This window comes from Castor canadensis, chromosome 7, assembly GCF_047511655.1.
Source record: "Castor canadensis chromosome 7, mCasCan1.hap1v2, whole genome shotgun sequence".
NCBI lineage: Eukaryota > Metazoa > Chordata > Mammalia > Rodentia > Castoridae > Castor > Castor canadensis.
In genome coordinates, this window is record NC_133392.1 from 38295630 (window position 1) to 38323412 (window position 27783).

At 36.6% G+C, this 27783-nt stretch overlaps 1 protein-coding gene across 8 annotated transcripts in view; it reads left to right on the top strand.

The window, feature by feature from the left end:
- Positions 1-27783, top strand: part of Cpeb3 (cytoplasmic polyadenylation element binding protein 3) — a 179367-nt gene that overhangs the window by 61456 nt on the left and 90128 nt on the right. For 6 of the 8 annotated variants that reach the window (XM_074078776.1, XM_074078773.1, XM_074078771.1 and 3 more), the window contains exons 3-4: positions 13326-13485; positions 23713-23769. In XM_074078776.1, coding sequence (XP_073934877.1) covers positions 13326-13485; positions 23713-23769 — 217 coding nt within the window. The remainder of the gene's footprint in view (positions 1-13325; positions 13486-23712; positions 23770-27783) is intronic. The other 2 variants (XM_020157307.2, XM_020157310.2) reach the window with 1 other exon arrangement.

Genomic DNA, 27783 nt, shown 5'->3' on the forward strand with positions numbered 1-27783 from the left:
GAGGCTTTTGGGTTTTGGTTTTTTGTGTGTGTGTGTGTGTGGTACTTAGGTTTGAATTGGGGATCTTGCACTTGTTACCACTTGAGCCAGGTCGCCATCCCTTTTTGCTTTTGTTATTTTGAGAATAAGGTCTCACATTTTTTTTCCCGAGTCAGCATGGACTACTATCCTTCTATTTAAGCCTCCTACATAGAGCTGGTGTGTGCCTCCATGCCCAGATTTTTATTAGTTGAGATGGGGTCTTGTGAACTTTTTGTCAGAGTTTGGCCTCCAACCATGATCTCCTTGGTCTTTGCCTCCAGAGTAGTGTGAGCCATTGTACCCAGCTTGTTTTTGTTTTTTGATATAGGGTCTTGCCTTGTAGTCTAGGTTGACCTCGAAACTTACTATGTAGCCAAGTTCAACCTTGAAATTAAGATCTTCCTGCCTCTGCTTGTGCTGGGATTATGGTGTGCACTTCCGTATCTGGTTAAATATCTTTAGCTTTTTGCTGTTGTTGTTTTCAGTGCTGGTGATCAAATCCTTTTGCAGGGCCTCCCCAATGCTGGGCAAATGCTCTGCTACTGAGTGCTTTCTTTTTTTATTTTATTTTATTTTTTTTTTATTGTTTTATTATTCATATGTGCATACAATGCTTGGGTTATTTCTCCCCCCTACTGAGTGCTTTCTATGTGATACCTTTGTGCCTCAGTTTTCTCATTTGTAAACTGAAGATAATAATAGTATTCACTTCTATAAGTTTTTGTGAGGAAAAATGCAATGAAACAGGTACATTGCTTAAAATAATACTCTGCACATAGCCAATATTGATCAATTCTGCTATTATTTAATTCCAAGAGTTTCTGATAGCCCTGTTGTTGGTTTAATAAAATAAAAGTTCTGGGATATATTTAAGTGGGATAAGTAATGCCCAGAAGAAAATCTTAACTGCGGTTCAGAAGAGCAAAGGTATGTGTGAAAACACTCTATGAGCTGAAAGTACACTGTGTATAAAAGGCAATGGAAGGAAAGTGTTTTGTTTTTAGTCTGAATTGACTGGAGATTGAGTACCTAGCAAAACAGATGATGGCTACATTGCTCCGTTTAAATCTCAAATTTGAATACCAGGTGGAAGATTTAAGGCCACACCAAAAAAAGGTCTTTAAAGTAAAATCAAACTTTTTTTTTTTTTTTAATGGTATTGGGGTTTGAACTCAGGGCCTTCTGCTTGCTAGGCAGGTACTCTACCACTTGAGTCATTCCATCAGCCCTTTATTTGTATGTGTTGGATATTTTTGAGACAGAGTCTCACTTTTTGCCAAGCTGACCTTGAACCGAGATCCTCCTGATCACTGCCTTTTGAGTAGCTAGGATTACAGATATCAGCCACTGGCACCCAGCATAAAATCAAACTCCTTTGTGGTAGACTATTAATACACAAATACTATCCTAGAGAAAGAGTTTCCTAAAGTATGTCCTTAATGTTAATAATTTTTAGGGATTTGGTAAATGTATATTTACATAGAAATAAGTTGCTATTTACAAACAAGTGTTATCTATTTACAACCTATAGTCTATTTACCCTTTGAAGATTCTCTTCTTGGAGGAAGTTAGACATATCCTGGCCTCTAGCCTTCCTTTCCTGGAAGCCTTTTTTGACTTCTCCTGTGTTCCCATGATTCCCAGCACATACTGTGTCATTCGGTAATAATTATCTGTTAAATAGATAGATGGCTTCTTGTAGTCAAGAGACTATGCCTCATTTATTTATTTTTTTTAAATCTTTCGTGCTTGGAATGTTAGTTCCCAATAAACATGTTGAAATAAATGAAGAAAGAGTAAAACAGTCCTCAGCACACTTGGCAAAATTTTGTTAGCACTAACATTTGAAAATAATCTTCTTTTAAAAACTACTCTGTGATGTGGAATTTTGGAAATTATGACTAAACCTCCCTTAATTTTATTGTATTTTACTTTATGATCTTTAAACTGTCTTAAAATATCATTACTAGAATGATAGAACTTTATTTTAAAGTAAAGTTTGGAAACTTCCAAATACCAAATACTTTAATAAATGAAGATGCTTTGCTTTTTAGATGCTTTAACATGTTCATCTCTTAATTGGGGTAACATTTAAGTGTGGGATATTACGTAAAAGGTTTATAAATGTTCTTTCCTTCCTAGAATGCTTACATAACAATTTTTGTGTAGGTAGCCTTGTTCAGGGATACCTGATTTGTATTAAGGCCTGAATTTGATATTTACTTTCTTTATTTGTAAGTGAGAGATTATAATATCTATTTCATCAGGTACTCACCATAGGGTCTGGAATATATTAATTATGTGTTACATGGTAGCTATAACTTAATCAGTTCTACAGGCCTATTATCCAAATCATATACACATCAATTTCCCTTTCCCAGGGGCACATTAGTAGCTTTTAAAAATAAACCAGCATGATTTTATGTCAGGAATGAGTTGTGCATGTAGGCAGATAAGGAATCAGCCTGTTCAAATTAAAAAATACTAAAGCTGGTTAAGACAGTTTTGGCTTTTGGGCTGGTGAAGTGGCTCAAGCAGTAAGAACCCCTGCCTAGCAGTTCAAACCCCAGTGCCACCAAAAAAGAAATAATAATAATAAGTTTTGGCTTTTGACATACTATCCTATTATTATTTTTTTGTTACTTGAGCCATTTTTATTTGTCTTGTTTTATCTTAAGTCTCATTTTATCTGGATTAGATGTAGGATTTTTGTTTTTTTTACCCTTTACCTTTCTCTAGAAGAGAGAGGTTGGAAACTGAGAAATAGGTTATGTGCTCTGTTTCTCTAATCCTGTTCATCAATTTTGAGTGAATTTCTTTGGTTCTGATAGGTTCCTTGGTTTAAGACATGCTCACATGACTGGAGGATCGGCTCAATGGTAGAGTGCCTGCCTCATAAGTATGAGGCCTGAGTTCAAACCCCAGTACCACCAAGAAAAAAAAGCCATAACTGAAACATGCTCGCATGTACATTGGTGACTTCTCCAGTGGTGGCGAGGGAGTGACTCTTAATCTGTGTGTACACTGGACAGGCTATCATCTGTTGGTTTCTGAAAGGAGTGAAGACCCTAGAAGACAGCTAAACCAAGATGGCAATGTTGTCAGTTTATTGGTTTTATTGCCACAGGGCCATTTGCATAAAGGCAGCTGCTCAGGTTCTGAATTCAAGAGGATAACAGGGGGCCACAGCAGAAGCGTTCACGTCGCGGCCCCTGTCAGATTCTGAAGAATCTGCGAATTCTGCTGCACAGCTTATCCAACCACTGGAGGCAAACAGTAGTTGAAATGAACAGCAGTGGGGTAGACATAAAGGTATCATTAATGTTCCTGTGATGCTTTGAGGTAGATTCTGGAGCTCATAAATGGGCTGAGCTAGCCACTGAAGGACATCACTATAGAACATTATTCTCTGAGACTAACAAACAAAACCTCATTGGAAGCCATGGGAGACACGACAGGAAGCTGTTTGTACATAATATGGTTATGCTTTTAGGTTCCTGGAGGAGAACTAAAGATATCCTTAGACATGTAAATGACACGTAGTAAGATGGATGACATTAGTAATTTGACTAGCAGTAGGGTTGCCTTTGGAATTTTATTGCCGTCTGCTTTAGGTTTAAATCTTGGGTCCTTTCATGCTCCTGAACAGAACAGCTAGAGTCAAGACTTTGCCTTTGCCTTCCCTGAGTCATAGCTCAGAAAAGTTATCAAGTGGTATGTACCTACCTAAAGTCTGTAGATGATTTGTAGGTAGTGTTATAATTCCTTTTTTGTTGTTGTTTGAGGTAGTTTGTCACTATGTATGAATTTACTATGTAGCCCAGGCTGGTCTCAAACTCAATGACCCTCCTCCTTAGCCTCCTGAGTACTGGGATTACCAGAAGGTACCACCATGTCTGGCTGACCTTTGTTTTTTTTAATAATAGGTTTTTCAAGGTATAATTCACATACATGAAGTTTATCTTTTTTTTTCTCCTCACCTCCTCCAAAGTTCGTCTATTTAAAGTTCAGAATGCAGTAGGTTTAAGTGTATTTAGAAAACTGTATCTCAATCATTATTCAATTCTGGAGTATTTAATAATCACAAAGAAAAAGCAGACCCATCCACATTGGTGTTAATTCCCATTTTGCTCCTGATAACCCTTGTCCTAGCCAGTGACCAGTATTCTTTCTGTCTCTGTGGATAATTTGCCTATTTTAGACACTTTATATAAATGGAATCATGTAGTATGTGATTCTTTGTGACTGGCTTGTTTCATGTTTACTGTTTTCAAGGTTCATCCACGTTATAGCTTGTATCATTTCTTTTGATGAATAATATACCATTATATGGTTATACCACAATCTGTTTACCAGTGTATGGCCATTTGGATAGTTTCTGCTTTTTGGAAAAACTTCACAAGGTTACTGTAAACATCCATGTACAGGTTTTGTATGGATATGTACTTTTATTTATCTTGGGTAAATATTTAGGATAGACTGCTAGGTTGTACTTAGCTTAAGCATATACTTAGATTGTAAGAAACTGTCAAACTGCTTTTCAAAAGTGGCTGTACCATTTTTCATTCCCACTATCAATTTATGAGAGCTCTGGCTTTCTTCATGATAATCAACATATTTTTAGCTATTATAATAAGTATGTAGTTCTTTATTAGTTGTAAGGGAAAATCTTGGAAAATGAAAGAATCAGAACAACAATTTAAACATGAAGCCAGAAATTGCTGAATATCTATTATGCGCCAGGCTCTGCTAGGAATGGGAATACAGAGAAATAAGACATATCTCTGTTCACATGGGACTTACAGTTTATTGAGGAGGGGCAGGTATATAAACCAGTAATTAGAAATACCTGTAGCCCCAGCTACTTGGGAGACTGAGGTGGAAGGATTGCTTGAGCCCAGGATTCTAGCCTGGGCAACAGAGTGAGACACTGTCTTAAAGAAACCAGGTGCCAGTGGCTTACACCTGTAATCCTAGCTACTTGGGAGGCTGAGATCAGGAGGATCATGGTTCGAGGCTAGCCTGAGCAAATAATGAGACTCCATCTCCAAAAAGAGCAAAGTGGACTGGAGGCATGGCACAATCGGTAGGGTACCTTTGTTGCAAGTGTGAAGCCCTCAGTTCAAACCCTAGTCCCAAAAACAAGCAAACAGTTACAGTAGTATTATGTTAGTGCTAATTGCTTGGAGTGAGAATGTTGGGATGGAGAAGGAATGTCTAATTGTATCTGAATGTTGCCTGTGTTGTAGAAGGATTTTGATGTCTACGATCAGTACAAAGAAAAGAATATGAAGAACTCCATGACTTTTGCATAATATTCTAAGATAGGTTTTGGTAGCAAAGGTCAAGCTCCCTTTGCATCATTCTGCCTCCTAAGCTGCTCGGGATAACATTCTGCTGGCTAACAGCCTGGTGATTTGCAATAACATCAGCTAATTACTTTCAAAATCACATGTGCACAATCACCAAGGAAAGGCACAACTTTAGTTTTCGTATTTCTTTAAAGCCTGTCTCTGATTTTGATTTTTTTTTGGCAGTACTGGGGTTTGAACTCAGGGCCTTGCACTTGCTAAGCAGGTGCTGTACCACTGGGCCATTCCACCAGCTTGAAGCCTCTGTCTATCGTAGTCACTTTTTCCCTTTATGTATCCTTAGGTCTGGCTCATTTCTGCCTTCTATCTAGTACACTGAACTGTGGAATCTTTTTTTTTTTTTTGGAGTGTTGGAGATTGAACCTAGGGCCTCATATATGCTAAGTAAGCAAAATACAACTGAGCAATACCCTGAACTTTTATAATCACCTTTTTTTTTGAGGTAGGATCTCACTGTGGAACCTAGACTGGCCTGTTGGATTTACAGAAATGCAATGGCTTGATCATTCTTTTTATTTATTTATTTATTTATTATTATTTTTTGGGGGGGGGTCCTGGGGTTTGAACTCAGGGCTTCATACTTGCTAGGCAGGTACACTAGCACTTGAGCCATACTCCCAACCTCTGATCACTTTTTTTGTTTTGGTGGTTCTGGGCTTTGTACTCTGGGCCTTGTGCTTGCTAGGCAGGTGCTCTAGCGCTTGAGCCACTCCACCAGCCCACATACCTACTTCTTGACTATGAGCTGTTTACCACAGTCAGCAGCAGCAGCAGCAGTAGCAGTAGACATTTGTACTTTTTGTACAGTTGAGCCTTCTTGAATTCTTCCTGCAGGATCTAACCTTATTAGGTGAATAAAGGAGTCCAAGAGCCATGTTTCCCTGTGTCTGATATTCTGAGCCTTTTATCTACCTGCCTGGCCAAAAGCAATGGAGAGAGCTGTGAAGGAACTTCAGGGGGAGCAGAAGACTAGGCAGAAATGTGCTCCAGGCTGAGTCATGCTATCTAATTTTTCTAATTTTTGAGCATCCCTCAGCACGTGAAGCTCTCCTCTTGGTTTTTTTTTTGTTTTTTTTTTTCTTTTATTCATATGTGCATACAATGTTTGGGTCATTTCTCTCCTCACCTCTTGGTCTTTTAAACCTTTCTAGAACCTTGTTTAGCTTGGCTTGCTGTTATTCAGCAAGAAAAATGGAATGTGATGAAAGTAATTAGCATTAGTCATTCTCAAGAAGAAAAAGTTTTGAGGAATTCTTCTTTTCTGTGTAGGCTCTGATCTTATCCCAGGCTCTACTGAGGGTTCTTGAGAATTTGTTGCATCCAAGACAGCATTTAACAATTTTACAGATAGTAAAATTCATAGCAGGTATTTTTTTTCCCTCAGGACAAAAAAAGAAGAAAGGCTTCAGCTTTATAAGGACTTTAAGTTAGATGAAGGGAGTATTCACTTGCCCCTGAGTGAGTGCAGGAGAGTACGGATTCACCTTTTCCACAGTATTGCAAATATAAGAGTCTCATTGGTGGTGGTTAAATGTGCCCTAGACTGAGGACTTTAAACTTGAGAAGAAACTACATTTGAAAAGTTTTTTCTGCCTTTCCTCTCATGTTAATAAGGTTAAGCTTTCCTTTATTTGGAAGAGGTTTTAAAGTTAGGGCCAGACTGCTTACCATTTCAGTAATATTCAGTTTTGTACAGAAACTTCATGTTTTTGACAGGTTATGACAAGAAACAGCAGTAATTGGTTTAGAAATACAAATTCCTAGACTTCTACTTTGTCATACTTAGAAATTTTACGTTGCTACTTATCTAATTGTTTGCTACCCCCAATTAGTATTCATTCATTATTAAGTGTTCTGTATGAATTTCCTAAGCAGATTTCTGTGCTTGAAATCACTTGAAGTTGGACTTTTAGATGTATTACCTCTCTTGTGTTTTACTCAGGGCTGACAACATACATGGATTCTTATTTTAGTGATGTCCTTAATAGAAATCAGGGTCGGGGATCCATTGTGCACGGATGAGAAAGTCAGAGTTATTTTATAGAATGTACACTGGAATGATTACTTCGTTCTTTTAATATAGTTACTATGTATTGACTTCATTGGAAAAATGGATCTATGATTGGGGGTAGACAGGAAAGGCAAGAACATAATCTGTTAAAAGAGATATCTTAGAAGCACAGTAGAACACATAGAACATATGCTTTTGAGTTTAGAGAAAAAAATAATTTACAGTAGTATATATTATATATATACTTTATATATATATATATATATATGTAATTTTGGGGGGTGGTACTGGGGTTTGAACTCAGGGCTTCACACTTGGTAGGCAGGCACTCTACCCCTTGAGCCATGCCCCTGGCTGTTTATGCTTTAGATATTTTTCCAGTAGAGTCTTGCTTTATACACAGGCCAGCCTAAACCTCTATCTTCCTATTTACACTTTCTGTGTGCTTGGGATGACAGGCATGTGCCACCATGTCAACCAATAAGCTGATATGGGATCTTGTGAACTTTTTGCTGGGGGCTGGCCTTGAGCCAGGATCCTCTCAGTCTTTGCTTCCCAAGTAGCTAGGATTACAGGTTTGAGCCACGGCATCTATCTAAGAACAGAATATATTTTCTGTGGATATTATTATTATTGTTTTTATCTTTTTGGCAGCACTGGGGGTTTAAACTCAGGGCCTCATGCTTAAGTGCTCTTACCACTTAAACCACTCCACCAACCCAAGAAAGGTTTTTCTTTTCTTGTTTGATGGCACTGGAGTTTAAACTCAGGGTCTTATGCTTGCTAAGCAGGTGCTTTATCACTTGAACCTCTCTGCCAGCCCCCCTGCTGAATACTTTAAATCATCTCTAGATTATTTACAATGTCTAATGAAATGTAAATGCTATGTAAATAGTTGTTATACAGTGTTGTTTAGGGAATAATAATAAGAAAATACAGATGGAGTTCTTTTCAAATATTTTTACTCTATATTTTTGAATCCATGGATGCCGAATCCACAGATAGGGAGGGCCAACTGTATTTTGAAACATTTGCAAGAGGACGTGCCAGATGTTTTAATGATCCAAAGTTTGAGAAAGCAGGATTGGAGACTTTGGCTTTTTTGTAGTATTCTGTGTGTGTGTTTGAGAAGAGTAAGTTCATCTATTAATCATGTAATAAGTGTCCAAGGTAAGACCAAACTGGGCATGCTAGTGGACGTCTGTAATCCCAGCACTTGGGAGGTTGAGGCATCATGAATTTAAGGACAGCCTGGGCTAGCCCTGAGTTCAAACCCCAGTACACACACACACACACACACACACACACACACACACAGAAAGAGAGAGAGAAAAGAGATAAGGCATATATTACTGTCTGTTTATAGTATAAATAGCTTTTCAAATAACATATTGAATAAAAGGTAGTCCTCTCTTATGTGTTAGATGTATTTAACTTTAAACTGTTTCATCCACATATGTTGACATCATATGATAACAAAAAAACCCCTTTCTTCCAGAATTCCTCTTTTTTGTTTTTCTGAATTATGACCACATTTATCCTTTCCTAGCCCTTTATCTACCCACCTTTTAATTTTTGGTACTCTCTGTGTCTGTTTCTTCCCAACTGAGTTCTCAGTGTTCATGGGCGCCCCACAACTTAGTGTAGAAACATTGGGACGTTACTGGCACGAATGTGAGCATCACAGGTGGGTTTGCATCCTGATTTCTGACTGCTTTGTGACTTCGAGCAGTTATATAATCACTGTGAGCTTCAATTTTGCCTCTGTGATACTGAGAGAATACCTACCTTGTGGAGTGGTGATAAGGATCAAAGTCATGGCTAAAAGTCATGACTGAGATCACTTACTCTAGCATATTAGAATCACCACAGCTATTTTATCATTTAGTTCCAGAGCTTTTTGTTTCTTCTGGTGGTGTTGGCCCCTGTTACCTTCTACTTCGAGTCTCTAGGAGAGGAAATGCCTGAATATAAGCCAGAAAGGTAAAAGGGTCCTGGACTCTTTTCCCAAGAACAAGGTCTATAAATGGAATGGGGCAGGTGGCATATAGCTGGGGCTGTACTGTGGTGTAGATCAAAAACTGCTCCTTGAGGTTAACTAGTTGTCACTTGAAGGAGGGTAATTGACCAAGAGCAAGTAAGTGTCAGGTTACCTGGTTGGCAGGGCTAGGTCAAAGAGGCCTCTCCGGATTGGGTAGGATTAGGTTAAAGGAGTTGGGGGGGGTGCTCTTTGTAAAAGAGAATAGGAGGAAGACAGGGTAGCCAGTACCATGAAGTTCCTTAAGAGCACATCTAAATTTGACTGAATTCCAGCCCCAACTCTGTCACTCACTATCCCTGTAATAATCTGCTCAAGACTTACTTGCTTAATTTATAAGAAGGGAACAAAAGTTACCTTTCATTTTGAGGTAGTTTAAAATATTTGATAAATTTATTAAGTCAAGCTAGGGGAAGAAAGAGGGCAAGGCTTATGCATTGGGGGCAAGCTGCTTCTGTATAGAACTAACTGGTAATATTTGTCATTTGGCTATCTTTAAAGAATAAAAGTCAGTTACCAGACATTATGGATATTCTAATACTTCCTAGTATTAGTTTGTTAAAAGCAAACAAACAAAAAGGTATTTTCCTTTTTCCTTGAGTAGGGAACAAAACTTATGAAAAGAGAGTCAACAGGCAAATTGGCATTTGTGACTTTTGTGATTGATAAATTGTAGCTTGGTTTTCTCTATGCATAATTTCCATTGAATTTCATTACAAACTTTCCTGTTTTTCTGTCCTCCTTGTTCTATTTCTTGCTGGCTTTCTGGTTAATCAGTTATTTCAGCATTGTTTACTAAAAAGAATGCATGGCATGCAGCAAATAGATTGATGAGGCGCGACTAGAATTTTAATGAGAAAATAATTCTCTTTTAGAGTAGTGAAGTTCAATTAAGAAACTTCTGCAAATTCTGTCATGCCTTTCACATTCACCTGTTGTATGTTTTTATTTGTTCAGCATTTGTGAACCTTTTTAGGTTAATATCCATAAACGTCTAGGGTTTTTTTTAAATTTATTTTTTAGGTACTGGGGTTTGAACTCAGAGCCTAGCACTGGCTAGGCAGGCACTCTACTGCTTTTACTTATTTGTTTATTTATTTTTACTGTATTGAGATTTGAACTCAGGGCCTTGTGCTTGCTAGGCAGGTGCTGTACCACCTGAGTGACTCTGCCAGCCTTTTCTTTTGTGGTGGAAATTTTTGAGATAGGGTCTTACTTTTTGCCCAGGCTGGCCTTGAACTGCAGTCTTTCTGATCTCTGCCTCCCACGTAGCTAAGATTACAGTCATGAGCCACTTGCACCTGGCTAGCACTCTACTGCTTGAGCCATGCCCCCACCCCTCTATGTGTTAAAATCAGTGGTCTGGTACTCTGATGTGGCATCACAGAAGACTTTTTGTATACTTCCTGCTATTAGAGTAGGTACCATGGTGCAGATTCCTTGTTATACATTCTGTCATTTAGTACTGAAAATAACCAGAAAGAGAGAATTATCATTCCCACTTTATAAATTAACAAAACCAATGCTTACAAACTTCTTCAAAATGACATACTAGTAAGAAGGAGAGCCAGAATTTGAAAATAATCCCCAGTTCCACCAAAACAAAACAAACAAAACTGAAAAGCAAAGCTACCAACTGCCTTTCTCAGGCACCATCAGAAAACTTCATAGCTGACCCTCTGCAAAGTGGCTAGGCTTGTATATTGCTTTCTGCTGTCCTTATAGTCCCTGAACTCACTTTAATGCCTGAGTTTACTGAACAGAATTATGAGTGTAAAATCTTAACTTGAAGAATCGTCTAGTCTAGTGGCTCTCAGTAATCATCTGGAACATTTCTTTTGTCTTTTTTTTTTTCCCCCTTTTTGGTGGTACTGGGATTTAAACTCAGGGTCTTGCTCTTACTAAGTAAGCACTCTACCATTTGAACCACTCCCCTATCCCATTTTACTTTAGTTTGTTTTTCATGTAGAGTTTTGCTTTTTGCCCTTGGGGACTGGCCTTGGGATTCTCCTATCTCTGCCTTCTAGGTAGCTGGGATTACTATGTGTGGGCCAACATATATGCCTGATCATTCTTTCTTTTAAATTTACGAGTAAGTGAGTTTTAGCTGGAGCCCAGGAACTTGTGTTTTAACTAGAACTACATGTGATTTTGACAATTTGACTGGTTTGAGGACCAATTCAATTTTGATACATGAACCCCTCCCCCATCACCTTCCTGACAGTAGCCATCTAATCTCTGATACCCTCTTGTGACAAGAACTCACTACCACCTTGCCAAGAATGTCATTTCATCAGTAATTAGATGCAATACTATTCTTCTATAGAAGTTTTCATTTACTGCCTCATGGATTGGGTCAACTTTCCTCTTTCTTTCTTTTTTTTTTTTTTTAAGTGATACTAGGGTTTTAACCCAGGGCCTGACCCTGCTTGGCAGGCATGCTACCACTTGAGCCACTCCACCAGGCGGGGTCAACTTCTTTGGACAGATTTTTATACTGTTTAGTATTGGCTTTGGGTTTAGATCTGGGTTTTAATTATCTCTAAACCTCACCTTCCTTATGTAAATTGGTATATTGTTACCTACCTTGTAACATTATATCAAGAATTAAATGAGAAAATAGACTGACCTGACTAGAAAGATTTTTGGATGCCATCAAACAGGCTTTTTTGGAGGGGTAAGGTAGAGTGAGACACCATCTTGGTATGTAACCCAGGCTGGCATCAAATTTTCAGTCCTCTGCCTCAGCTTCTGAGTGCTGGGATTACAGGTATGCATCACCACACCCAGACAAACAGCCTTTTCTTACCATTCCCTTCCCTTGACAGCCTGTTCTGAAGTGGCCTCATGTCTACAGGGCAATAGTTAGAAGTGCATTGTGATTATAGGTTCTTAAATACTCATTCTGGTATTGTCAGTACCAGGAGTAGGTTGCTATTTTGCCTCCTCCTCAGCATACTTCTTTATTTCTGGCTTTTTCTTTGGACAAAGAATATAATGCTTCTTATGGGGACAGATAAACCTGCATTTCTAGAAATTCAGCTTTATTCCTTAACTAATTAGAGTTTCCACTGATAAAGTGGACTCAAAGCAAAACAATCTATCTGCAGAAAGAAAAGACTTTCCTTAATTATATAGAAACCAAAATTGGAGAACTAAAGAAAATATTACATGTCTCTTTCCTGTCCAAGGGTAGAGACAGATAACTGATGAGTGTTGGCCATTGGAAGTGCTGAAAATAATCTCATAACTGGAGATTGATTTTACTGAGATGTATGTTTATCTTTTTTTCTTCATTTTTGCAGTGCTGGGGTTTAAACTCAGGGCCTTGAGCTTGCTAGGCAGGTGCTCTACCACTTGAGCCATGCTGCCATCCCTCTCCCACCCCATTTTTATTTTTATTTTTAAACAGTATCATGTGGAAGGATGGAGGGTAAATATTAAAGATATTCATTACAGTTACCTTGAAATTCCCATCATCTTTTGATTTTTCAGAAAAGCAATTCTGTTTGTAGATGGGAGTTTTTAATCCTGGAAGATGAGAAATCTATTCACTTGACAGTGGAAGCAATAGGTGGAAGGGAGAGGGCAAAGCCAGTTCACTTGACTCTTTTCAATTTATTTTTTAGACCATTTGAGAGAAAGTCAGTCTGAAACAGTGGGGCATTTACATTATAGACTATTAAGAGAAAGGATGGAATTATGGAAACTTGTCCTAAACTTAATGGTGTCAAATCATTGTTCTTACTGAAAAGAATGACTTTGTGCTATTAGAACTGTCTGTAACTTTCATTCATATTATCAGTCTGCCGCAGGAAACAAATAATATATTAATTTTATAGAGTAATTTTATTTATTGTCTTGTTCTATATTTTTATTTTAGGACCGGAGTAGGCCCTATGACACTTTTAACTTGCACTCGTTGGAGAACTCCTTAATGGATATGATAAGGACTGATCATGAGCCTCTGAAAGGTAAACACTACCCTCCCAGTGGCCCACCAATGAGTTTCGCTGATATAATGTGGAGGAATCATTTTGCAGGTTAGGAATATTCATATGTCAATTCCTTGCTTGGTGTTTTAAGCAAAAATCAGCTTTTTAATAATTGTGATTTTTTTTTTTTTTGTTTTTTGTTTGTTTTGCTTCTGTAAAGCCTTGTGGAATGTATTTAAAGTTGATTTTCTTTTTTAACCTGGGTTCAGCTACCCATAATAATCAAGGTTGATTGATTTAATCAGTAAAGTCTGGACGAAGCATGTTTTAGGTAGCTGAGATCATGGTTATGGCATGAAACTAGAAACCAGATTTTAAATCTCTGGGGGCTGCGCATTTGGAATCCTCAGCTGAATCTGGATAATTCATTTAAGTCCAGGTATACTGCAAGGAAGTATGAGAGTTAGTAAATCTACCTCTAAAAACTACTTCAGAAAGCTTCATATAAAAGGGTTTCCTTTTGTTATCGTAAAATCACTTCCCTACTATAAGAAGTATCACAACAAAGACCTAAGAGCAGTCACTTATCCTTTTCGTAGTCTGAGGCTAAAACACAGGAAAATGCCGTGAAGTATGTAAATATTTTGAGTTATGCATTAGGCAGAAAGTCCCAAGGTTAACAATATTAGGACTTCCCAGTATTGCACATATAAATTCAGAATAGATGTTGATGTTGCATTCATCATTACAGATAGTTATTTTTATGGATTATAAGACTTTTTTAGATATTCAAAGATATTTTAAATACTGAAATACAAATTACCTGTAGAAATATCCACTCTGGGTTAGTACCTAAATATCTGAAAACTGTGAAGAGTTACCACGTAGATGCCCATCTTATGTAAATCATTTGTCTTCTGGAATTGTGAGAAATTTGATTCCTTCTGGTTCTCTCTAGGCCCTAATGTAGGATATGACTACGAACATCTTATACTCATTTCTTCAAGACACATCAGAAATCCATTTCATCATTTTCTTGTCATACTCATGTTTTTCTTCTGCTTTATCCATTCTCCAGTGAAAAGCAGTAGTTAAAATAGACTGTAAAGAAAATAAAGAATTTTGAGAAAAGGTAGATTTTAAGGTCTTCACAACCAGTGGAAAAACCCCTTATTTATTCATTGTTCTATTTAGTCACTGTTATCACATGTTTCTTCAGTTAAAGATTAGGTGCATGGTAGTTTAAAGCATATTTCACTTCGAACTGACAATGAAGTTAAAAAAACAATATTTACAGAATTTTTGTATTTTTAGAATCTTCTGACACTGTATTTGTTTTTCTTCTTTATCATGAATAGCTGTAAGCCTATCTTAATTATACTAAAATACTCTATTCTTGTTCTTTATACATATCTGTTTTATCTTGGTCGGTATTCTTTTCTTCTTGCAGTAAAAGGTTATGAAAGGATCTTAGATTATAGTCTACAAATAACTTTCCCAGTATCTTGTATTTATTGGTAAAGCAGAAGCTCGTATGCCTCAAGTGTGGTACTGGCACAGTGTAAGGTGGGTACCTCACTATGGGGTAATATAAATTACCTTTATTCCATTTGAGATGGCCTTTTTTTAAAAATTGCAGGTCCAGCTATCTTTATATAGGTTTCCTTAGCACCAAATATGAGGTTTCATTTATAAAAACCTGCTGTCCTTATAAGTTGTAAGGCATTTAGTATGTACTTTTTTATAGCCACAAAATGGTTGTTACTTCTCAGTTCATCATACTACCCACAGTGATTTCTTCCTATAGACTACTTCCTGTGGTCAGTGACATCACTTCTCCTTAAAGAAAATACTTTAAGTTATTTTTAGCTTTAAAATGGAGAAAATTGAACAAAAAGGTAACTAAAAAAAATACAAGAAACATTGTGATGGTGCGCCCTTTATTTTTCTATTTCCATATAATTATCATTATCTCTGGTTCTCTCTGAGTTTCATAACGTATTGATAGGACTTAACTTTGGACTTTTTGGTTGTTTTCAGTTTTTTCTTTTTATAGGTAATGCTGCCATGAATGAGTTCTGATACATACATAGCTTTTCCTCAAGATAAATTCATAGTGAGGGTCTTCAGGACAAAGACATAAATACCTTGGTAGATTGCGCTTTAAGAGAAGCATGATAGACTGGGTTACCTACCATGTGGCTTCTGTGTGGGTTTGTCAAGAAACACTTCCTTCTATTCCTTCTTACCTTCCTACCTTAGTATCCACCAGCCCAGTATCTTCTTAACCCTCTTGAATATGGGAATACTATCTTGAGGGTCTCAAAATATAAGAACAAAGGGTTTTTTTGTCTTGGTGCTCCCCCCCCCCACCAACTTCTTCTTTTCTTCAGAAAAAAACACATTCTTGCTCATTGTAAGAACTTCAAATAATATATCAAAGGACAAAAAGGAAGGCTAAAAAGCCCACCTGAGATTCATTACTAAGAAATAACAAAGATTATTTTTATTAACATCCTTATAAATCTTGTATATTTTCTGTGTAGTAGATGAAATTTCGACTTAGCTTTTCTGACTTTGTAGACAGTCCAACCTGGGTGTGAATTCTAGATCTGCCCCTGCATATTACCTTCTTCAAAGTCTCAGTATTCTCATCGTTAAAATAAAACACTTCATAGAGTGCTGTAAAGATCAGATAAAGTCCCTTGTATTAGAACCACTCAGATATCTGATTTTTTTGCTGGAAGTGGTTGTGATGTGCCTACCGCGTGGCCACTATAATAAATTAAATGTTCTTAATTAGTAGAGATTTACTTCTTGCTGACCAAGCTAGAACTAAACGTTGGAAGCTTCTAGATACAAGTTGTCAAAATTTTGTATTCTTCATAGATAAGTAGTGATTATTGAAGTGTAAATATTCTGTCCTTTTTTTTTTTTTTGTGGTTCTGGTGGTTGAACTCAGTGGCCTTCCGCTTGCCAGTCTCGTGCTCTACTACATGAGCCACTCTGTCTGTTCTTTTGGTGTTGGTTATTTTTGCGCTAGCTCTCGCTTTATGCCCGGCTGGGCCAGGACCATGATTCTCCCATATGTGCTTCCTGGCATAGCTGGGATGACCGGCGCACATCACTACACCCAGCCATTGGTTGAGAGAGGGCCTCGTGGACTTTTATGGGTTGCCCTCAAACTACTGTCCTCCTGATCTTGGCCTCCTCAGTAGATAGTATTACAGGCTTGAGCCACCGAGCCCAGCTCTGTCACTTTAAAAAATCGCTTGGAGAAAAAAAAAAAAATCCTAAGTGTTTTGGTGTTCTAAAATTAGGTATTTGAATAACGTAATGAATGGGAATATCTAATTGATGAAGAATAAAGTACTTCAAGTTGTATTTAAAGAGATTGGTGGAGTGGCTCAAGTGGTAGATTGCCTGCTTAGCAAGCGAGAGGCCCTGAGTTCAACTTCAGTACTGCAAACAAAAAAGAAAACAAAACAAAAAACATAAACGTGGTGAAAGTATGTTCATAGTAATAGTTCATCCAAGAAATTTATATATTAGGCAAACAAAAATCCCTTTATTCAACTGTTCTTTTGATTCAAGAAATGAAAGGGGTAATTAGGAAAGATGACAGAATAGGAAGTTCAGGAAATAACAAAACTTCTGTTTTAGTAAAGTAAATAAGCTTTAATGGTTTTTCAGTTACGTTTACACTTATATTGGGTCAGCTTCAAGGAGACCTTCTCCCCCATGATATAAATAATATAGAGTAAAAGTTGAGTTGAGCTTTCTTCACAGCAATCTGAAGAATGCCTTCTGTGGGTTGGGGTTGAAGTTCAATGGTAGAACACTTGACTAGGTTACATAAAGCCTTAGGTCTGAACCTCAGCACTGAAAAACAAAACAAAAGAAACAAAAGACCTTATTTTGCAGCACTGATTATATATGGAAATATTATTTAAATAAATAAAAAAAAAGGACTAGTACTTTGGCCTTTTAAAGGTTTCAAACCACAGTTCTTGGCAAAAACAGAGTAATAGAATAAGTTCTTTTACCGTGTCTTATGTGTACTTTCCTTTTGTTCTTTTGAGAGAATGCCTTAAAGAGAAGAGAAAGGGTTTGATGATGATGAACTTATGAAAACTGCCATTTCTTTTCTAAGTATAAAGATCCTTGGGTTAGCTGAGGGAGGAATGGTACCTAGGTGGAAGGGACTGATCTCTGGAAATCCAACTCTGGTCATAGCTATGAAGAGTTCTTTCTGGTGTTGGGAGAGGTAGGATAGGAGATAGCGAAAAAGATACTCACCCCTTTCTCCTTCTAGTATAAGGCTGTCCTCTGTCTTGAAAACCCTTGGTCATTAGGTTTGATCAGTCATATTTCTCCCACTCTACAATATATAAGGAAATACCAACTGCAGTGCAATGGATAGAGTATGTGATTATAGGGAAGCAAGATCCCATGTGGTTGGAAAAGCACTGTATAGAGGGTATCTAGGTAAAAACAAGGAAGAGGTCACATTTCCTTCATCCTGTGCAATCTTTCTCTTACAAGAGAAGAACAGGTCTGGCCAATTTGAGGTAGTACCTATGAAGCACTTTTATATATTTGAATTTTCTCTTCCTTCATCATTCATGGAACTGAGATTTGAAAAATGAAAAGAGCAGGTGTCAGTTGAGAACTGATATTGAAGGACTTGTTTTTCAAAGGTACACTGAAAGTCTGAGGGAAAAATAGCTTATTTCTGGTAATAGTGCTTTAACACATTTAAATTGACAGAAACTTGCAAAGGATGAATGCCACCCCTTTGTTGTTATAGAGACATTTTTCTCTATTCATCATAGTTTAAATTAAGTATTACAGAGGCTTTCACAATATTGACCTCCTTTTGGGGGGCTCTTTAGGTACCCTTATTTTAGAAACATGTACTTCATTTTCTTGATGTTCCAAAAAAGCACACTGTTTCTTTTGCTTGAATCATTGCTCAGTTTCATTTCTTTTACCTCCCTTCAGCCCATACCAGTTTGTTCTGTATAAAAGCTAATAGCTACTGTGGGTTGGGGACGTAGCTCAGAGATAGTTTGCCTAGCATGCTTAAACCCCCAGTTCACTCCCCTACCACCTTGAAAAAAGAAACTATAAATTGTTCTGTGTTACCAAGAAGTGATTGTCGATACCTTCTTCTGTTCCGTCTCTTTGTTTGTGTTTAGGGAGCAGGGATATCATTCTGCTTGGTTGCTCTTGAGCCCCTAGGTTTCCTGCCTCAGCTTCCTGAGTAGTTGAGACTACAAGCACATATCAACCTCGCTTGACTTTAAATACAGTATTTTAATCATCTGACAGTTATAAAAGAAAAAGATTATGTCTGGAGTAACTTTCAATAACAACTACCTTCAGAAATTCTTATTTAAATGGTCTGAAATGCAGTCCTAAGTGAGAAAACAGAGGCTCAAAGGATTTAATAATTTACGGAGGCCGGCACAGTGATACGTATCTGTAGTCCCAGCTGTGGCAGGAGGATCACTTGGGCCCACAAATTTAGAACAGCATGGGGGACATAGACCTCTATTTCAAGAAAAAAAAGAAAGTCACCCAAAATAATCTAACACTGGGATGTGAAGAAACTAGGAATTGTCCTCAGGTCACATGCTGTGAGCTTATTGGTTGTTTGGAACATATGTAGAATATTATAGTAGCAAGATTGTATCATTTCCTTAAAGGATGAAAAAAATTTTATTGAGCTTTTTTTTAACATATTATTATACCTTATGAATACTTTTTCTTGTTTGTAGTATTGGGGATTTAACTCAGGGCCTTTGCTGGTAGTCAAGTACTCTTTTCTCTTGAGCCACACCCCTAGTCCATTATGAATGTTTTTTCTAAAGAAATGCCTCTCCAATTTTATAGATAAAATTGGAGAGAAATAAAATCCAGTAGAATATGCATTTTACTTTATAACCTTTCTGGAACACAGCACCAACATTCTGTTCTGTGGAGCTCTCTGAAGTACTAGACTTTTTAAAGCAAACAGGGTGCTTAGAGGAAGGTACATACTGCTAAAGAGATAAAATGACTTTCATAATTACTTTACAATGATTAAATATTCCAATTTTTATTTGGGACACAGAAGTATAGGTTTATTTGGACTGTAAATCTGAGTAACAGCAAAGTCATTTTTATAACTAGATTTTGAAATATGAATGTGAATTTTACTTATGAAGCTGTGATTTTCTTTTATAGTCTAAATAACCGTATGTAACCCTATTCTCCAGTCTTTCTCTCCATCCTTTCTAATCCTTATCTTTTAGGTCCTATGCAGTGGGTAAAGTGGGTCACAATCTCAAATTTCCACTGCACCATTTAACTTAGTAATACCAACTATGCCTTCCAGTTTTTGAAACCTTATATTTTATACTATACTTAAAAGATAACCAGCTGACAAGAGCAACTTAAAAATAGCAGACCATAGACAGGTGACAAAATGTCACACTGGCAGCACCAGACTGCGTTAACAAAAATCACCAGATGTCACACACTTGATTCTATTTTCACAGCTGATTAAACAGCAATATTTGTTGGACAAAAGGAAGAAAAAAGAAATGGCCTCATCTGAATTTGGCAGTGGGTTTTCTCTTGCTGTTATGTATTTTCTTTCTCCTCCAAGATCCCTTAATAAGTGTAAAATTTAAGATGCACAACACATTAAGAAAAAAGTTATAAAAAAAAAAAAAGGAAAAAATTATCCAGTTATTCCAGTCATAGGAAAGAAACCTCACATGTGCGCATTCCCTACACTGGAAAAGCGTAAGTCAAAATGCTAACTATGATCTTCATTTCTCCATATTGTCTAATTTTTCTACAGTGAAAACATATTGCACTGTATTATCTACACATTAATTTTTGTTGTGGTAAAGAAACTAGCTTAAAGAAATCATGATTTTATTTTTAAAAATGCATTTAGTTAGAGAACAATATTAGATTATATTTAGATCACTGGTTCATTGGCCCAGAGTTTCTTATAAAATCTTAATTTTTATCCAGAGATCCATTGAAGACAGGAATACCAGAAAGGTCAAAAGTACTCTTGCTTCTCAGCAATTAGTGATGCCTTCCATCTGCAAAACACCGCCTAAGGCTCCTTAAGAAAGATTGAATTGGAAGTAATCAGTATAGGATAGAGAATAGTAAATTAGAAGATAACTAACCTTTCTTTCAGTTTTATCTTTACAAGCTGAAAGTTTCTAACACCTTATAAAAAGGGTCAAAAGGATCCATGTAGCTGTGTTCAAATTCTGGAGGACAAAATGGATAATATCCTTTTAAGTTTGGGAAGATCGATACTTCCAGAAACACAAAATTTCTTACTGATGCAGTGGCTGTAAACTACATAATTTTTTACCACAAATATAGACAGGAAAAAGAGGTTGAATGAGGATTACCTAAATTTGGGCTTCCTTAATTTCCTTGATAACCCTTTATTTATTCTAATAATATTAGGGACCATCATCTTTTTTAGGAACCACACCTTTCTCTGAATATTCCTTGGTCAAAGATTGAAGAGATCTTCTTACATCCTTAAATTCTAAATGGGTAGTGATTTTGAAGTCTTCATTGATTTTTGAAGTACATTTTCAGTGACTGTCTCTTTACTGTAAAGTTTGAATACCCCAGAATATAATGAAGCTAGTTTAGAGCAAATCACATGAGTTTTCATGGGTGTTAGTATTTTCTGGTAGAAGTCCAAATAAGGTCTTGATTGTCTGGAGATACTGAAGGAGAGAACATTAATATAGCTAATTGAAACCAGAATGTAAGTTCTCTCTTCCGAGTCAAAGCCTCGTTCTAGTGACAAACTTTTCTATAATTTCTTCTGATCAAACTGATGATAGGAGATAGCACTCATCAGACATTCTAAAATGACTTAGGAATTATGAAAACATAGTAAGGCATATGGAGCAATTCCATAGATAGATACATTAAATGTATCTTTTAACAATATGCTGTTCTTTGGAATGCCTTAATAATCAGCTTCTAGTAAATATGAAAAATCTATGAGATACTTAAAAATAAAACAGGCATCATTTTTCTATAGAAAATTTTATTATATATTCTGAAAAAGAATTTTAATATATTATAAATGATAGCAAAATTGTGTTCACAAAACCAGAGACAGGTACAATATCTTTGTCATAATAAGATTTAAAAATAATAAAAACTAAAAATAATTTTTACTGAAGTCCTTATAATACTTAATGGTAAAATTAGAACAGTTTAATCAGAATCTATAAATTATTGATGATAGGTTAACCGCCCACCCCCGACACACACACACACATGCTCACACACCTATACACCAATACAAGTGATAGACTTTTGAGGGTTTTGGTTTTTTCACTTTTTTCCCCATAGTACTGGGATTCAAGCCCAGGGCCTCATGCATGCTAGACAAGAGCTGTACCATTGATATCTACTCCCAGCCCCTTTACTAACTCTTAATGTGAAATGACTTTTCACAGATTATCTTGACATGGTGGTCTTTAAGAAATTAACTTGGTTAGACAAAGACATGATTTGTCTAGGAATTCATAGTTTCTCCTTTTTCTTTGAGGCAGTTGCTTTGTTCTGTCCACTATGATACTTTTCTTGTGGATCAGACTATGATACTTTTCTTGTGGATCAGAAGAGCTTGACAGTGCTGATCATTGTCCTCAATAGCAGAGTTTACTACCAAATGATGACCGACCCCTTGGCAATTGTATATAAAACGAATCACTTTTACCTCAACTCTAGCTTTTTCTACCGTTCTTGCGCTAAATACAATTGGCATTTATTATTTAAAAGACTTGTTTCTGAGAATCTCACGATAACATGGACATAATTTGGGCTTGAAAACCTTGCAGAGCCAAGTGCATAAATATTAGCTTTATACAATAGTTATTATTTCAGTAACTCTTGAAGGAATTGATCGCAAAAACTTATATTAAGAACATTTTTTAGCAGACTCTGTTTAATTTTTCTTTTGATACCTCTACCTCTTTGTCTCCGATAATTAATAAAAAGCATCATGTGTATGTAAATGAGAAAATGAGACCTGTTGAAACTATTCTAGGAATAGGGGGAGATAGGATAAAAGAGAATGATAGAGGGGGTGAATTCAGCTATGATGTATTTGATATATTATAAGAACTTTTGTAAATGTCACAATGTACCCCCAGCACAACAATAAATAAATAAAAAAAAAAGAAAAACAAAACATCAAATGTCTACATTTTCAGTCTTATCCCATCATTGGAAACATCTGATTCCAACTTATCTTTTTTTTGGGGGGGAGGGGAGGTGGAGTGGTCTGGGGTTTGAAGTTAGTACTTGCTTGGCAGGTGCTCTACCACTTGAGACATGCCTCTAATCCATCCAGTTTACCATTTTATAGACAAGGGACTACTAAACTTCATGAAGATCTCTAGGGTAAATATTTTAGGCTTTACAGGCCACATTGCCTCTGTCACATATTCTTTGTTTTTGTTTTGTTTTGCAACTCTTTAAAAATGTAAAAATGGAGCTAGGGGCGTGGGTCAAATAGTAGAGTGCCTGCATGGTAAGCTCAAGGTCCTGAGATCTAACCTCTGTCCTTGCAAAACAAACAAACAAAGAAAAGTAAAAATGATTCTTAGAGATATACAAAAACAGGAACCCAGTCAGTGTGGGCAGAGGTTTGTAACTCTTGTTATAAACATAAAGATAAAGATCTAGAGATTAGCATTGTGCCCAAGGCCATAAGACTAGTTAGTGGTATAGGCAGCATAAGAACTCTAGGTTTTTAAGCCATTTCCTCCACTGTATCTGTTATATAAATTTTACCATCTTTCTTTAGTTTGCCATTCTGATAATTATGTTGCATTTTTGAGCCATTATGAAGTCTGCATCTTTTTATTTTCTCTGTGCTTCAGGTTTATATGCTTATTTGAACTTTTTTAAAAAAAATTTTGCTGCTTGAATTTTGAAGGGCATTGTGAGTGATTGTATAAATAAAATGCTTAATCAGAAAATTGGCATGTTTAAATCAGAATGTGGGAGATGTGTAAATTTCAGACTATTATAATGGAAGCTTCTTTTTTGTTTTGTTGTCTTTTGTGTTGAGACTTTGGCTTTAAGACTTGTTCATATATGTGTTTTATGACTTGATTTAAAAATTATTGTAAATGCTTTGGCCTTTGATAGCATTGCTATAAGTTAATCTGTTCTAGCTTTTTGTAATGTTTATATTTTGTAATATCTTTGAAATGATTTTTGAAATGTTTTTTGTGCTTTTTTCTGTGCTTAAAATTAAATTATTTTATTTTCTAGGACGCATGGGTATAAATTTCCATCATCCGGGAACAGATAACATTATGGCACTTAACAGTAAGTCTTCATGTAAAATATTCTGTAAAATTAGCAGTCAAGTTTGCAAGATATAGTTTCCATTTTTTGTAATTAACTTTTCATTACATTTCAACCTTTCATTGACTAGTATAGACCATTATTCTATATCAGCAGTTCTCAAAAGTGTGCTCCCTAGACTAGGAGTGTCAGCATCACTTGGGAAGTCAGTAAAAATGCAAAGTTTCAGGCCCTTCACCAGACCACTGAATGAGAAGCTGTAAAGAGGGGCCCAGAATTTTGTATTTATAAGTTCTAGAGGTGATTCTGATATAAACTACAGATTAAAAATTGCTGCTCTATAACCAGCGTGTGCAAACAACAGCCACTGCAAACAGGCCTAATGCCTGCTTTTGTAAATAATGTTTTATGGGAACATCGCTACAACTATCCATTTATTGGTTATCTGTGTGCCATTATGCTACAAAGGCAGAGCACACAAAGCTCTGGCTTTTGTCTGGCCCTTCACAGAAAATGTTTGCAACTCCTGCTCTGTACAATTAGAGTGGGATAATGAAGGAAGGAGATGAGGGAAAGAGGAAAAGGAGTAGGGTAGATAATGTGAATGAATAAATCAACAATGTATATGTTACTCACAATTTCCTCATTGTGGTAGATAGCTGACAGGTGACTTCAGATGAACATTCAGGGTCTTCCATTAGTGATATTTGTGTGATACAGTGTTAACATCTTTGCATGCTAGAAATGGTTTTGTCAGTAATTGTTAGGTTAAGTTCTATAGCAAGAAAAAGCTAATTAATGCAAAGTCATTGCATTAATTAATACTGGAAGAAATACCTGGCCAGCGTCAACTCTCTTTCCTAGTATATATAGACCAAATAACTTTGCAGAATGACAGTCTAGACAGAAATTGTTTGTCAGAAGGACCTATACAGGTCGTTGAATCTCTCAGGACTAAAATTTTCTCCTCTGTCAAGGGAGTGATAGTAGACTGTACAAGCTGACTCTTGATACAAGTGGGAGACTTGTTGGGTAAATCTAGGGTTGTGGTCAAACTCCAGAATATTATTTCACATTTCCTTGCTTCTGACAGGCAGCCTGCTTACCAAGGAGCGTGGCTGAGGACCACTAGCAGTGCTTGATGATACAGGTCCTAATCCATGATGTGCATTTTCTCTGTATTGCTAGTATTCCATTTGGGAAGGTTGTGAGGACAATTAAAAATCCCATAGTATATGCCTCTCATTTCCTATTTTCTAAGACAAAGATCGCTTCACAGATTATGCTACTTCTAGTTTTTTTGTAGTGAGATGCGAACTTATAAACATGCTTACCTTGCTGAGTTTCAGCAATAATTATGGAAAGACTTCAGTTGGATAAAGGGATTTAGAGCTGAATATAAAAGAATAGTAAGGTAGTGTTCTTTGCTTGAAGTAATTAGTGTGTATCTTGAGAAATCATCTAATTTGACATGATGTGAGTCTTCCTCTGGAAGAGGAATAGTTTGTGACTGTAAAAAAATGAAAGTTTTGATTGTCTTTGATTTGATTTTAATCCACTGCTTCTATTTGTTTAGGTTGTTATTATTGTTATTATCATTGTTGTTGTTGAACTGGGGTTTGAACTCAGGGCCTTGTGCTTGCCAGGCAGGCACTCTACTACTTGAGCCACACCCCTAGCCCTTGTTTAGGTTTCTTAAGACAGGGTCTTGCTGCGTAGTCCAAGCTAGCCTGGGACTTGCTATGTAGCCCAGGGTAGCTTCAAACTTGCCCTCCTGCTTCAGGCTCCAAGTGCTGGGTTCTCTGCTTTTAAATAAGAGATTTCATTTGAAGAAGTTTCTACTTTGCTAATGTTGCTTAAATCCCCTTTTAGCCTCAATTCCCTCATCTCTGATAGAAGGGAACAAATTAGGTAATCTTAATGACTGATTTCAGCATGTATATGCTGTGATTTTTTTTTAAGTTTCAGTGAGGATTAATTTTAATATAACAGGATAAAGTAGGGAGAAGTGGGGGAAAATGAAGAAATATTTCCTGTTCCCATCCAGGAAATGGGAATAAAGACTTCTGTGTTATTTTTTAACAAAGTACCAGAAGAGTCATTTTGTTGATAACCTGTATCAAATGAGGAACTGTACATAGTTGCAACTTGATGGCAGATAGGAGAGTACCTTTTAATCTTCAAATGCTTCTGCTTTTGCCATTTTTATTCCTTTCAAAGTTGGCTCTAATTTGAGGTGATCATGATCCTCCTCTGGAGGCACTTGTGGGAGGTGCCCACTTCAACAAATTGTCTATGATAAAGTACTTCCTTTTGTATAGTTGAGCCCTGCTCGTTTAGTAACAGGTAGGTAGCACATGTGCTTCATATTTTTTGTCTTCCTTTTTCTGCCTTCCATTTATTGGCCCAGCAGTTATTGTTCTTGTCTCTCTTTCCTTTCCCTCAACCTTCATATAAGAATAATTGAGATAAAGTCATAGATCTTGAAAATTTTATTAATTCAGAATTCTTGATTATTGTTAGATTAAAGTTGAACTATATTTTCAGGTCAGAAGGGACTAACTAAGAAAATTAAGGAGAAGCTGGGTGTGATGATCATGCCTATAATCCCAGCATTCTGGAAGCCAAGGCAGGAGGATTATGAGTTTGAGGCCAGCTGGGGTTGTACGGTATAACCCTGTCTCAAAAAAAAAAAAAAGAAGACTACAGAGATTTGAGGCAGTGCTTAAAACTTTTATGAAAAGGAAACAAAAGTTAACTGTAGTTGCTTCTTTCTTACCCCTTTTTACTATGCAAATCCATGATTTCTAATTCTCCACACGAAGCTACCATTTACCAAAAACCTTCCATTCTTTTTCTACTTCCTTGGCTCACAAAAACGTAAATCTTTACTGGAGATAACCATGTACTCACTGTCAGTACTACTTTCCCAGCTTTTTTTTTGCTTGCGGTACTGGGATATTCCTAGTGCATATCTCCCAGATAGACTTTTCACTGAAAATCACCATTGCTGAAGTCATCTAGCAGATATAAAAGAAAGTTTAGGAAAGTATAGTAGGATACTAACTGTGGAATTAGCAGTAAAACTGTAGACCTTTAGGGTATGGGAATACTGGCATGGTTTCCATAAAGCCAAAAACACACTGTTTTTTCCTGTTTGAGACTATGAATCTAGTAAGAATTAGCAGGCCAGCTTTCGGGCTGGAACCTAAGACACACAAATTGTGGTCTTTCCTAAAAATATTGAGTCCACAAGTGTTGTAGAATATAAAAGGATAGACGGGGAACGCTAATCCATCAGTAAGACCTGATACTTGTCCAGTATTTCCAAAGTAAGGTTAGTTCTGAAACAATGTGCTCTTTCCACTAAAACAGCTAATATACTTTTTTTCTTAACTTTTCTAATAATTCTGGCCATAGCTTTTTCATCTTCACCCTTACACCTAAAACATTAGCAATTTGCAGCAATACATTTTAATTTTCTTACTGGAAAAGGAAGGGAGTTACTCAGTGCTTCTAACTACATATATAGTAGTAGTCCTTTCAGCTAGCTTTTTCTAATACTAATAGTAGCTTGTGTTTTTGTTTTTATACTGTGAGTATAAGATTGCTAAATAGTATTAATGCCTTGATTCAGTGATATTTTTTCCACTGATATTTTTCCTTAAAAAAGGATATTGGTGTCTCTAACTGTTGGATTCAAGTGAATGAAATTAGTGGTCAAATTAATGTTCAAAACCAGAATGCCTCTTACCACTTTACTCTAAGAGAGATCACTGCCAGTATATCCACTTTATTTCTTTTACTAATCAGCTTCACTTTTTCCAAGTAGAAAAATAGGCTGAGGAAAACAAGCAAATATAAGAAGGTTAGTTCCAGGGACCTGTCTTCCAAGCCAGCTGGAAGGCAGTGAAATCTGAGGAACAGTCTATTAGCATAGTGTTGCAAAGCATTGTCCAGAATCAGGCAGAGCTGATTTCACCCCTTACAAGCTGAGTTCCTTTAGGATTACATTCTTAACTCCTCTTTGCCTAC